At 38.8% G+C, this 14,769-nt stretch overlaps 1 protein-coding gene across 1 annotated transcript in view; it reads left to right on the forward strand.

Moving 5' to 3' along the window:
- Nucleotides 1-14,769, forward strand: part of LOC136842587 (uncharacterized) — a 441,719-nt gene that overhangs the window by 399,040 nt on the left and 27,910 nt on the right. Inside the window, 1 exon segment of the mRNA XM_067110134.1 lies at nt 3,122-3,221. Within this exon segment, the coding sequence (XP_066966235.1) occupies nt 3,122-3,221 (100 nt within the window).

Here is a 14,769-nt window from a genome sequence, read left to right on the forward strand (position 1 = left end):
TGATAATCTGGCTTGTTTTTCAACAGCAGCAGCAGCAGCAGCATGTGTGGGGTTTAAATGCTTTTAAATAAGCATGGGAAGAACGCCACCAACAACGCCAACTAGTGGCAGTCGCCCGAAACTTTTTTCTACAAACATCATATGATTCATCGGGTCGGATTCTGGTTTGTTGTTTGAGCTCCGACGCAAAATTTACTCAACATTTCATGTTGAAATCCGATTATGTCGAGTTCTGGTACAGTCGAGGACCGAGGTTCTACTGTATATACATACATACACACATGTGTATACAGTGCCCAGCCGTTTGTACGCGTTGTTTCACATTTCCGTGTTTCGTTTTGTTGCGTATTTTTGTGGAACACATCATTTACTTGTCCATGGGGGAAATTTCACTATTTTGCAGATTTCTCTTTTGGCCATATCTCAAAATTATCACTAATTCGTTGTTTTTTTGTAGAGCAACACTATCTATTCACTAATTACTATATTTTTCATTAAAATATATGAATACTGAGAGAGAGAGAGAGAGAGAGAGAGAGAGAGAGAGAGAGAGAGAGAGAATGGGCACAAGAATTTTTAAATAAATTTATGGGAGATGGTGAGGACTAACCACATTTTTATGATAATTGATTTATTTACCTAAAAATAATTACCAATTTTCAAATATTAATAAGATTAGATAATTATGATAATAATAATAATATAATGTAATTTTAAAAATTATGCATTTCTATGTTAAATTATGTGAAATTTTACACAAATACATATTCCCAATCTTTTCCAAAGCTCTGACATGAGGCGGGAGGTAATACCTCCCATACATGTCAAATATCTGACCAAACCCTCGTGGTCAGATATTTGACATATATGACAGGTCCACCCTCCCCCCCCCCACTTGAAAGCTTTGGAAAACAATAGGAATATGTATTTGTTTGTTTAAAATTTCACATTATTTGCTATAGAAATGCATAATTTTTTAAATTGCAGTATATTATTATTAACCCTTAAACGCCGACTGGACGTATCGTACGTCAACTAAAATTGTCTGTCGGGTGCCGAGTGGACGTACCGTACATCGACTACAAAAAATTTCAACCTTCGGTCAACTTTGACTCGACTGAAATGGTCGAAAAACGCAATTGTAAGCTAAAACTCTTACATTCTAGTAATTTTCAATCATTTACCTTCATTTTGCAACAAATTGAAAGTCTCTAGCACAATATTTCGATTTATGGTGAATTTTTGAAAAAAAATCTTTTTCCTTATGTCCGCGCGGTAACTCAGCCGAAAATTTCAGAAATTCTTTCGTCATTTTGTCGTAATTTTTGCACCGTTTTATCTTAGCCATTACATAAAGTTTTATATATGAAAATGTGCGCAATTTCATGTAAGATACAACAAAAACCAACCCACGGTTGTAACTTTTATCAGTTTTGAAATATTTTCGTATAAATCACGATAAGTGCCAAAATTTCAACCTTTGGTCAACTTTAACTCGACCGAAATGGTCGAAAAATGCAATTGTAAGCTAAAACTCTTACATTCGGGTAATATTCAATCATTTACCTTCATTTTGCAACAAATTGGAAGTCTCTAACACAATATTTCGATTTATGGTGAATTTTTGAAAAAAACTTTTTCCTTATGTCTTCGAGCGGTAACTTGGCCGAAAGTCTCAGAAATTCTTTCGTCACTTTGTCATAATCTTTGCACTGTTTTATATTAGTCGTTACATAAAGTTTTATATATGAAAATGTGCACAATTTCATGTAGAATACAACAAAAAATAACTCATGGTTGTAGCTTTTATCAGTTTGGAAATATTTTCATATAAATCACGATGTGCCAAAATTTCAATCTTCGGTCAACTTTGACTAGACCGAAATGGTCGAAAAACGCAATTGTAAGCTAAAACTCTTACATTCTAGTAATATTCAATCATTTACCTTCATTTTGCAACAAACAGGAAGCCTCTAGCACAATATTTCGATTTATGGTGAATTTTTGAAAAAACTTTTTCCTTACGTCCCCGTGGTAACTTGGATGAAAATCTCAGAAATTCTTTCGTCACTTTGTCGTAATGTTTGCTCCGTTTTTCTAATAGCCATTACATAAAGTTTTATATATGAAAATGTGCGCAATTTCATGCAGAATACAACAAAAAATAACTCATGGTTGTATCTTTTATCAGTTTTGAAATATTTTCATATAAATCATGATAAATAGAAAAAATTTGACCTTCGGTCAACTTTAACTCAACCAGAATGGTCGAAAAATGCAATTGTAAGCTAAAATACTTACAGTCTAGTAATATTCAATCAATTACCTTCATTTTTCAACAAACGGGAAGTCTCTAGCACAATTTTTCAATTTATGGTGAATTTTTGAAAAAACTTTTTTTTACGTCCACATGTTACGAATTCATGCATCATTTTGTGATAGTATTTTCTCTGTGTTGCTTTGATCGTTTTACAATTTGTTATACACCAAAATCATCACAATTTAGTGTACAATACAAAGAAAAAAAAATAACTCATTAGCTTTAACCGTTTTGCTCACAGCACGATTTGTATACAATTATATATGAAATTTTTTTTTTGCGCTGTCATATATTTCAATATTTATATATGATAGATATTTTTTCATTTCTGATGGTTGCATACTAAACCTCAGGCAATGACAAAATAAGGAGCCAAAATGAACTCTTAATCTTAAAAACTAAGCGTGCTGTGATTTTTTGAAAAAAATTTTTCCGTTTTTACGCTTAACTCCCGAACATCATACGGCAGACACTTTTATGTAAATAGAGGCTCGGCGTTTAAGGGTTAAGCAGCATTATACCTTTACCATTTAGTTTGATATATTTTTCTGTAAAATGCATGAATTCTACAAAACAGAGCCTAGCAAAAATCCATGAAAATAATTATGTAAAAAAGGAAATCTAGTAAGGTGAGCTAAAATAATTATTTTATTTAGGTGATATGCTATGTGGGTAATATACAATACAGTAGTCAGTTTATTGAGTACAGTATGATAGTTTTTATTCTGTTAAAAAATGTGTGAGGTCTATGTAAATTTTGAAAAATACCTTTTTTCATTTACACTGGTATATATTTTTCAGTTTTTATTCCAAGATGTGCAGTTTGTTACCATTATTATTCTACAAAGATATGCACTACAGAGGGCTTTAGATCAGAAGGAAAAGGAATCTTCTAACACAGGTATGCATCTTTAATCCTGTGTTTTGTGAATGGAGTTAGTGTAAGTAAAGTCATATTCACTGGCAAGCATTCAGATGTAGTGGGCAGTAGGATGTTTGAGAAATTTACCCAGTTAGAGTGGTAGTTTTGATTGATACACTCTTGAGGAATTGCTTTTTTTTCAATGTCTAATGTATTCCTTTTGTCACATAGTTCACAAGTTACCAAACTTTTGATATAATAATCATCTTGCATAGATCAGGCCTCCTAGATCCTTGGCCTGTTGCTGTCATAGGAGTGCTTTGAGGATGGCAGCTGAGAAGCAGTCTCCTGATGCTTTGATGAAATTAGACATCAGAACTCTGGAAGCCTTGCCCCTCAGCTGCTGGTCTAGTAAAGTGTAGTTAGGTCTTTTTTTCTTAGTAACAATATAATTGTCCCTTTTTCTGTCAAAAAGACTCCTTGTTGAAGACTTAGTTAATTTGGATTATGGAAAATTCTACTCTTGACTTGAAAGGAGGGTGGAGTTGGATGGCATGCTGTGCTAATCATAAAACAGAATTACCGTACAAGTGTAAGGTGTACATTCAGGTGGGTCTCATTGGGCAACTGCCTTTACTGTATAAAGGTAACAGTATTGCTCCTCCCCCTTGTAGGACCCCTGGGTGGAGGGAACCCATCCAGAATTAATTTTTATATTTTCTGTGAAATGAAAATAAATCTTCAGCCTTTGATCTGTGATGATGCATCCTTGATTCTCCTTTTGAATTCTTTCAGTCAGTTGAAAATAAAGAAATTAAGGTAACATTAAAACCTTTTAAGATAATAAAAACAAAGTGAAGGATAAATTCAGGCAGATCCATGCATGACCTATTTTGTTTCTTTTTGGAAATGAGAATTGGTCAAGGTTCCTAAAACCAGAACTTAAAAACCAAATATCATCACCAAGACTTGAAAGCTACCTGTTGAAAAGACATTCAGCAGCTGCAATGACTTTTTAGATGTAAAACATGGTTGGTCAAAGCAACTACCAAAAATTAGTCTGATAGTTATCTTGCAATTTAATATATAGATAACTTGTTAAAGTATGGGAACATGATATAATGAATAGTGTACAGGGAGGAAATATACAATATTACCCTATAATGAAGTTGAGCTAATTAAAAAAACGAAATTTTCTTGAAAAAGATACATTAATGTTTAAAACTGTGAAATTCCAAGCAGGAGAAATAAAGAAGTCTCTTTATAAGTAGCAAAAATAAAATTGGAGTGACAAAAGTTTCATAAGATAAAAATTTTGGGTCAAAATAGAGAAGTAAGATCATATGTACCTAAACCCTTACAATACAAATACAGCAAACTGTGGATCAAATGATCACACAAATAAATGGGCTGTGGTGAACCAACTTGTATATTCTGTGGTCAGAATCACTATGCAAGATGTAAAGAGTGTCTACATTATATATACAGTACAACACAGAATTAAGAATGCTTCAAACTAGAAATGGAATGCCCTTAAGAAAACTGAACTGGAACTGAAAAGTAGGAGGGTTTAATGGTCCAGCAAAACATCCTTTGTATACTGTGATAACCAAAAAAGTAATCAGAATCAAAATAATTGTGTAAAAGATATAGTACAAACAATGTACAAGATGAAAAGGTATTAAAGATTAGGTGAAGAAGATAGTCACAGAAGACTATATCATTACAGGCCTAAACCTTTATTATGCTCTGTCAAAAATGGAATTTGAAGAAATTAACCAAAGCATCATAGAAGAATTAGAAGAAACCACCAAAACAATGTTCCTGAACTTAAGATGATAAGAAAAGATCATGAGAAACAACTCCCCCAAAAAAACAAAAAACAATATAATAATCCATCTGTTAGACTAAAATAAAACATAAAAAACAGCAGCCGATATCAAGAAACGAAATTAGTCCATCAGCACTACAAATAACAAACAAGTCAATAAAGGTCTCACCTGAAAATAAAGATATACTAAAAGAAATCCTAGGTCAAAATGAATATTAAGCAGATATATATCCATCCCACCACCAGTTCTTGCCACAAAACTTCCTAGGAAAAAACATGAGGCTGAGACATGCAGATGTATTACATGCTGTATTGAAATCTGTGACAAAAACAAGAATATAACAAAAGAGAGCCAGGTAGATACTATACAATAAGAAATTTCATAAAATGTAGAAATGGAGCAACAGCTGCCAAAAAAAACTTATAAGATAGGATGCATGTATATCAGTTATGTGATATGTTACAGTACAGTGCAAAGAAAAATATATGTGTAGGTAAATTCCTAGAAAACATTGAAATAAAAGTTCTAAAAGAAGAAACTGTAATGGAATGGTTATACCCAGGAACACTAAACCTGTTATTAAAAATTAAATTTCTCGAGAACAATAAAAATACTGTATAACTACAATGAAAATCAGGTGTATAGTAAAATATTAGCTATTTTAAGCCATGCAAATTTCATAATTGTTAAATAAGACATGCAGTGATTGGATAATCCAGTGGATTGCAGGTGGTCTTCAATCAGACTATACCTTGGAGAATTACAGCATCTCCTCAAAGACTAACCATCTGTATTGTTTACAACATGTAAACAAACCAGCACCATCAATAGGCATTATGTGTTAGCACGTTAGCAACAATATGAGAAGAAGAAGAAGGCAACTTAGGAACTGAAAAGTATATTTACAGTATGATAATTTATAATAGAATATTTAATAAAATAATTTTAGATGCAAATATATATTACTAAATTGTAATAGAACAGATCAGGAATTCAAAAGTATATGCAATGTTGTCATAAGTAGATGTCATACCTTACTCATCTAACATAATAGATAGATTTGATTGGAACATTTGATGACCTATTTTCCAATTTTAATATTCTTACAGAATAGTCATATTTTCCTCCGTACAATATAGTAGCACCTCAACATTGGGCTTTCTGATTAGTAATAAAGTCTGACAATTAACAAAGACTATATTATAGCCAGTGCAGGCAGTTCCTGGGTAACAGCGGGGTGTTCCATTCCCGGCCTAGCACCAATAACTGAAAATCATCGATAACTGGATCATCACAGGCAGTCCCTGGTTATCAGCGGGGTTCCGTTTCCGATGGCTTGACGATAACTGAAAATCTGTGCATTTCGGCGCCAAAATCCAGTTATCGTCGCTAGACAAGCACTGTAAAACCGGATAGCCGATAACCGGGGACTGCCTGTAATTATGGTAATAAATGCCGTTTACAATGCTGTAAGCGCGATCAGCACCAATAAACCGCTTACTAATGCCGATATACCGCTTATTGGTGCCAATGAACCGCCTCCAACACTGATAAACCGCCTGTCGATGCTGATAAACCGCCTACCAGTGCCGAAAATCACTTACTGTGCCGAAAATCTGGTTAATGATGTCATTATCCAAGCATTATAAGACCGAAACGTTGTTAACTGATGCCAGTGATAGGCGGGGACTGCCTGTACTTGAATATTTTATAATAATTTACAGCTAACAGCAATTCTGCATAGTTCCTAGCTTAAACTAACATGTACTTGAAACTTAATATTCAGTTTTAGAGATTTTCTAAAAATATATATCTAAAATTATATCATCGCAAAAATTATCTGAATAATGTAGCTGGTAAGCACAAAAGTCTGGTAACGTGAAGTCTGTTAAGTTGATGTGTTACTCATAAAGCTGACTGAGAAATATACCAGTAACTCAAAGACAAATCTCACCATTTGCATATCTAAGAGACCACAATGAAAATAATTTTATTACAAACTTTATAAAAAATGCTGCAGATGAAGCCATACCCCATTATATACATGCTTACAGACAAAATACATTGGTGGACTAATACTATCAGAATTTCAAAAACAAAAACATTTTGTTAGTTAGGCAATGTAAACAAAAGGTTCAACAAAATTTATAAATCACAACCATTACAACATTACAGTGTTAATAGAAATTGATACAATTACAAAGAATTCTCTTATAGTTTGTCTCAGCTAGAATAGTGCTTGTTGGCACAGTGATAGAATATAAAGGACTCAGGACGGGGGGCTCTATCTCCTGTCCTAAAACAAATGTCCTTGCTCTCACTAAGTCTCACTTGCACAGATGTGACAGCTGCATATGTCGGCCACCTTCATTACACACCAGGTCTATGTAAGATAAATGTTCACCCCAGTCCCATGCCTTTTTGTCAGGGAAAGTGGGTGGGTTTCAGGATTCACAGCAGCTACCAAAAATAGGTTTTTATATAAGTAACTTACCAAATAATTACATAGCTATATATAGTTTCTACTTTTTGTGGCAGCTCAAAATTCTAAATTCGCAGTAGCACTCTTTTGTTTTGGGTGTAGGTAGACTGCCCCTCCCGCTTTCGGGGAAGAATATGTACAACATAACTAAAGAGCTCAATTCGTTTCTGCCGGTCAGTGACTAAGCATTGGTTATTGAGCAGCTCTTGGTTTGTTTTCACTGGATGGTTGGATATCTTCATTTGGTGAAGTACTCTGTATTTTGGTAGCTTTCAACTGTTAATTTTAACTTTATTGACTGTGACTTTCCCGATTTGGACTTTTTAACTAATCATGTCAGACTCTAGTTTGTCTAGCGTTAGGTATTGCAGCAAAGGCTGCAAGACTAGACATCCAAGGACGACACTTGTACTGTCTGTAGTTCTTGTAGGGAGCACATTTGCTTGCCTGATCTCAATTGTGAGGAATGTAAGGACTGGATGAAGGGAAGTGGAAGACTTTGCAGACCCATTTAGATAATTGCAGCGTGACCGACTGAGAAAGGCAACTGCTAGGGCTGAAGCTAAGGCTTCTGCTAGTTCATTTAATTCACTGGGAGGTGATATTGCCACTTTGCCTATCCCTTCAACACCTGTGACTGCCTTTTCTCCTATTCCCAGATTGAGAATTCTGTGAAAGTCCTAATGGACAAATTTAATAGTGTTGGTGCAGTGTCGAATGCAGTGTCAGTGGAGGGGGTGGCTACTCATCCCACTGATGCTCCTAGAGACCTAGACCAAGGTCCTTGCTAATCTCCCCTTGCTCACCTGGGAGGAAGCAAACTGGCAGTCCAAGGGAGGTCAATGGGTTTTGCCTGTGAGTAGGTGCCTCTTCAACTGAGCCTGTTGTTAGTAAGTCCCAGGAATTGGAGGACCGTCACTTGAAAGGTGTCTGATTGGATGTTCATACCTTATCATCTAGCAATTCAGACTCACATGGACCCAAAAAGTACAGTGGGCATTTTGCTAGGGTTTCGAGCGGTTGAAAAGGCCGGGCACTTTGTTGGAAGTTGACTCGCCCCCTGCTCATAAGCAAGTCTTAGAGAGGGACCACAGCCCACTCCCTTCATGTAGTTTTTGGGAGTCTCCTGTTAAAGCTTATTGCGCCCATTCAGTGTCCAACGAGTGCCCTGACTCCAAAAGAGTGTATGCCAGTCCCATGCATCGCCGTAAAGTGTCTGAGCGCCCAGAGTCCGAAAGTGTAGTGTATGAACGCCCAGTAGGGGACCATTCTGTGTCCTTGCTTCCAGTTTGTGGGTGCCCAGTGCCTGAATGTTCCAAGTTGGAAGGTTCAGTGTACTGTATGAAAGTCCAGTGTATGGCCATCAGGTGTCTGAGACCCATTGTATGAGCACCCATCATATGGGCACCCAGTGTCCGAGTTTTGAGCTCCCGACTGTCTAGTGTCCTCTAAGAGAGTTGCAGCTTCTAAGTGTTTGGTAGTTCAGGAACCTATGGACCCTCCGATGTCGCCTGTTTCCTCTGACGAGGAACCAGTGGAAGAGGAACAGCCAATGTCAAATTATTTGGCTCTGCTAAGATATTTCTTGGTAAGCTATCCTTTGTTCTTCTCTCCAGCTGCCCCTCCTTTTCCGGGCTAGGCCTTTTTGATGCGGCAACCTGCAGGAACTTCCAGATTACCTCGTATGGTTCTCTCTTCATCGAGAAAACCTTTGCCCGCATAGATGACTGGTTTTTGGAGAAGAGGGATGTCGGGAAAGCAGTTTTCTGTACGCCTCCTCGCTTGATACAGCTGAGTATCTGTCGTATGCAACTGGAGAAGCGTCTTCCTTGGGAGTTTCTGCCTCCTCTCAAGGGGACTTCTCCAGTCTCATAGAGACTTCTTGTTGCTCTGCTTTCTACTCTGCAATGATCCTTTTTACTGCATTGGAGCTTGACCATTTTATTAAGGATATTTTTAAAGTCTTCGAAATCCTCAACTTCCTTGATTGGACGGATGATCGGGGCTTTAGCAAAGGAGATAGAAGACTGTGCCACGCTTCAGGAGAACTTCGCTTCAGATTGGTTGGGGGTTCTAGCTTGTGCTGAAAGGGCAGTGAGAGATGGCGCCCAAAAGTTGGCGACCATCTTTACCACAGAAGTTCTGAAGAAACGAGATCTGTGGCGCTCGTTTACTGCTAAGGGAGTCACACCCTTGCAACGTTCCTCTCTCCTGTTTGCTCCTTTAGACAGGACCAGTTTATTCCTGCAAAAGACTCTGGAGCGAGTAACAGCTGAACTCCAGAAAAAATCTACACTGGACCTTCTCATGCTGCCCGCCAAGAGGGCTAGGATCCCTGCACGAGCTCCTTCAACTGCCAGGCGTCTTCTCCTTTGTCACAGCAACCCTTTCGAGGTGCTAGAGGTTGCCTCCAGTCCCGTCCTAGAACCAACCTCCTGACGGCACAACCCATCAAGAAGCCTACCAACAAGTCTGCCCCTCGCAAGTGAGTTACCTGTCCTCCGTGTCCCAGTGGTAGCAAGACCCCTTCAGTTTTAGAGTAGGTGAAACACCAGGAGTATAGAGCCATGGGTGCTAAAGGTCTTAAAAGAGGGCTACCCAAACCCTTTCAGGGAGAAACCTCTTAGTAACCTCTCCCATCAGTTTAACGGCCTACTCAGTAGGCTCGGAGAGGTTTTCAGCCCTGTCTCGGGAAGTTTCAGCTCTACTCGAGAAGCAAGCCGTGGAGATGGTCAAGGATATAGGCACAGAGGGGTTCTACAACTGCCTCTTCGTAGTTCCCAAGTCATCGGGAGGATGGAGACCTGCCCTCATCGTCAGTGCTCTGAACTTCTTTGTTCAAACAGCGAAGTTCAGAATGGAAATAAACCAGTCGGTCTTGTCAGCCATCCATCAGGGAGACTGGATGGTCACGATCAACTTACAGGATGCTTGCTTCCATGTTCCAGTTCACCTGGGCTCCAGGAAGTATCTGAGGTTTGTGTTCCAGGACAGAGTCTTCCAGTTTCGGGCATAGTGATAGATTCTCTGAGTTTTCGGGCTTTTCCGCCCCAACAAAGGATTCAGAATTGCCTCAGAAAAGTCCCGGGCTTCATATCTCGCCCATCCTGCTCAGCCAACGCATGGATGAGTCTTCTGGGAACCCTTTCTTCCATCGAGAATTTGTTCCGTTGGGTAGGTTGCACACCAGAGTGTTGCAGTTTTACTTCAGGGCCAACTGGCGCAGGAAGGTTTTCCCAGACTTCAGCATCACCCCCGAAATCAAAGAGGACCTTTGGTGGTGGCTGGTGAAGGACAGATTTGTGACAGGGAAGTCTCTGTCTCCAATGAGCCCCAACCTAAAGTTGTACTCAGATGCTTCAGATCTGGGTGGGGGTCTCTTCTTAACGGCATGGAGGTTTCAGGAACATGGTCTTCAACCGGAAGGAGCTGTCACACCAATGTAAAAGTGTTAAAGGCAATTCATCTAGTCCTTCAGGATTTGGCAGCACAGACTTTCAACAGGACAATGGAGGTCCATTCGGACAGCATGACTGCCCTGGCCTACATCAGGAACCAAGGAGGGGCTCATTCATTTTTGCTCTATGAAGGAACCAAGAACTTTCTTTTATGGGCATAAAGACCTGCATTGTGACCCACTTCATCCAGGGCAAGATGAACATCCTTGTGGACAATTTGAGTCGTGGCAAACAGGTTCTGCTGATGGAGTGGACACTAAATCCACAGGTGTGCACCAACCTGTGGAGGCTGTGGGGAAAGCCGTCGATAGACCTGTTTGCGAAGTCGAGGAACCATCATCTACCACTGTATTGTTCTCCTGCTGTGGATCCTCAGGCATGGGCGACAGATGCCATGCTGCAGGATTTGTCGGATCTCCACATACACGCCATCCCTCCTTTCAGCATAGTGAGGGAGGTATTGAAGAAATTCAGCACTCACAGCAACGCACTGTTGTCCCTAGTTGCTCCCTTTTGGCCGTAAAAGGAGTGGTCTCCGAATCTTCTAGTTCTGCTGACGGATTTTCCAAGACCAGTTCCTCAGAAGAGAAATCTTTCGAACAGCAGCATTTTCACAGATTCCATCTAGAGTTATCCACTCTCGCTCTAACAGGCTTCAGACTGTCAGGGAGCTTGTCAGAGCGAAAGAATTTTCAAGGAAGGCTGCAGAAGCTATTGCTAAGTGTAGGCGACGATCTTCTGCCACAATCCACCAAGCCAAGTGGGCAGTCTTTCGGAGTTGGTGCCGAGAGTGGAATATCTCCTCTTCTCAGACATCTGTAGCCCAAATTGCAGATTTTCTGTTATTCCTCAGAACCTCAGCGGGGTTAGTGACATCCACCATCAAGGGTTACAGGCCGATGTTGAATTCCTTAGGCAGTCTCCAGTTATCGGCGGGGTTCCGTTTCTGAGGGTGTGATGATAACCGAAAATCGGCGATTTCGGCGCTTTTTCGGCGATTTTCGGGTGTTATCAGCGCCGAAAAGCCCGATTTTCGGTTATCGGCGCCTCTGTTAGGTATGTAGGTTATTTGGGGCCTCTGGCCCCTCATCGTGAGACATTATCTCCTCAATATTCAAACTTTCTCACGGAGAGAGAAACGCGCGCTCCTTCAATCGTTTATTTCCTCTCACAAAAATTCAAAATTCAAACAGCTTGGGGAGAACGTAACAGGTTCCACAGTTCTTTTTATAATTCCCAGTTCACTCAAAAATTCACAATAACGGTACAAACAAGATACAAACACAATTGGTACATCAATTTACAACTTCAATATAAAAATAGCAAGAAACTCTGAAAAGAAAGGGCATAAATCTGACACAGCACAGGGAATGGGAACTTCAAAAGGCGTCACCCTCATAAAGGGCAAAACAATAATTGTTTTACAACACAAACACATATATACCTGATTAAACACACTCCACAATTGTCATATAAGTAAAGTTTAGCAATACTCAGTAAATCTACTTAAATTTCCACATACTGATACAATGTAAACAAATAGGGAGCGTTCTTTTAGACGCTAAACGTACATTTTAACAAACGTAAACACAAGATCGAGAGTATTCTTTTGGACAAAAAAACATACATTTAACAAGGTATGTGTCGGCGGCAATACCCAATTATTGGCACCGACAAGCGGAAATCTGCGATTTTCGGCGCTGAAAATTGCCAATTTTCGTCGCTAGACAAGCCCCATAAAACCGAATCACTGTTAACCGGGGACTGCCTGTATTCAAACATAGAGAAGTGGACCTGTCTTCTAATCAGGACATTGGTGACTTGATAGTCTTTTAATACTAATAAACTAGAAAAACTATCTAAAGTCGCTTGGAACTTGGACATTGTCCTCAAATGGTTTTCAGGACTGCCGTTTGAACCTTTAGAATCATCCTCGCTGAGGAACCTGACGAAGAAGACTATTTTTGTTGGCCTTAGCTACAGCTAAGAGAGCTAGTGAGCTACATGCTATTGATAAGAGTGTAAGCATTTACTCAAGGTAATGCTGTTTGCTCATTGACTTTGGGTTTCTTGTCAAAGAATGAGGATCCTGCTGACCCCTGGCCACGTTCTTTTTCAGTCAAGAGCTTGTCTGAGATCCTAGGCTCAACCAATCAAGAGAGAGTTCCCAGCCCAGTAAGGGCCTTACGAGAATACCTAGAGAGAACCAAAAGTATTAGAGGTTCCTCCTCAACTCTTTGGTGTTCCGTGAAAGACCCCAGTCATCCATTATCCAAGAATGCATTGACATTCTTTTTAAGGTCTGTAATTTTGGAATCACATTTGGGGGTTCAGGACAATTTACTGCCCTTATGGAAGGTCAAGTCACATGAAATAAGATTAGTGGCTACCTCTTTGGCCTTCAGACATAATTTTTCTCTTTCTTCAATCTTGCAATCAACATATTGTAGATGCAAGTCAGTTTTTGCTATATGTTCTACCTGCATGATATTGAAATGGTATATGAAAAATTCAGTACTTTAGGCCTGTTCTTTGCAGCTGGCATGGTATTGGGGAATGGATAGGAGAATGCCTTCGTTTTCCTCTGTCCACTCTCTTTGAATGAGGATTGTTGCACTTCTTGGGAAGTCGTGAGCACTGTGTGTTGTGAGTGCCACCAATCTTTGTTTGTTATAGTTTTGGTTGAAATTTTTATGTTGTGGTGTAGGTTAAAATTTTATCTGGTCATTTTTTCATTGTACTGCGGCCAGTGCAGGGTGTATACACTTATTTAGTTATGCGTCTTCTGGATTGTAAGCTTTGGCAACCTGAGATAAACTCCTACGTTGCAAAGCACCTACTAAAGTAGAGGCGACTCTTGGCTCTACCACCACACCGCTACAGGTCGAGAGGAGTTCTGACCAGAGGCAGTACCTGTCGGCCATAGCTCCCTCACCAGGTAAGGTTACAACAAGCATCTCGTGATGCTAGCTAATTTTTTTTATTCCAAATTCTTCTCTATATCTCAGTTTTTTTTGGTAGTATATGTCCATTCATCCCACTGCCTTTCAGTGTGGGATTCAGCTATGTAATTATTTGTTAAGTTACTTGTATAAAAATGACATTTTTATAATAAAATAAAGTTTTATATATACAGTACTTACCAAATAATTACATGATAGGAGCCCGCCCTCCTCCTCTCTCATGGACATAGAGCATAAACGAATTGAGTTGTTTAGCTACGTTGTACCTATTCTTCCCTGGTAGTGGGCGGGACATCATACCTACACCCAAAACAAAAGAGTGCTACTGCGAATTTCGAATTTTGAGCTGCCACATAAAGTAGAAACTATATATAGCTATGTAATTATTTGTTAAGTACATATAAAACTTTATTTTGTTATAAAGATGTAATTTTTGTTACCTATTATGTCTGATTCTAGTTCATCTAGTTTACGCTATTGTAGCGAAGGTTGCAAGACCAGATTAACCCTTTAACGCCGAAGCCCTATTTACAAAAACGTCTCCCATATGCCGGCGGCGTTCGGTGAGTTAGCGCCGAAGCGGAAAAAAAGTTTTTTTCAAAAAATCACAGCACGCTTAGTTTTTAAGATTAAGAGTTCATTTTTGGCTCATTTTTTTGTCATTGCCTGAAGTTTAGTATGCAACCATCAGAAATAAAAAAAAATATCATTATCATATATATAAATATTGGAATATATGACAGCGAAAAAAAAACTTGTATATAATTGTATACAAATCGCGCTGTAAGCAAAACGGTTAAAGCTAATGAGTTAATTTTTTTTAGTTGTATTGTACACTAAATTGCGATGATT

This window comes from Macrobrachium rosenbergii, chromosome 10 (assembly GCF_040412425.1).
Source record: "Macrobrachium rosenbergii isolate ZJJX-2024 chromosome 10, ASM4041242v1, whole genome shotgun sequence".
Lineage (NCBI taxonomy): Eukaryota > Metazoa > Arthropoda > Malacostraca > Decapoda > Palaemonidae > Macrobrachium > Macrobrachium rosenbergii.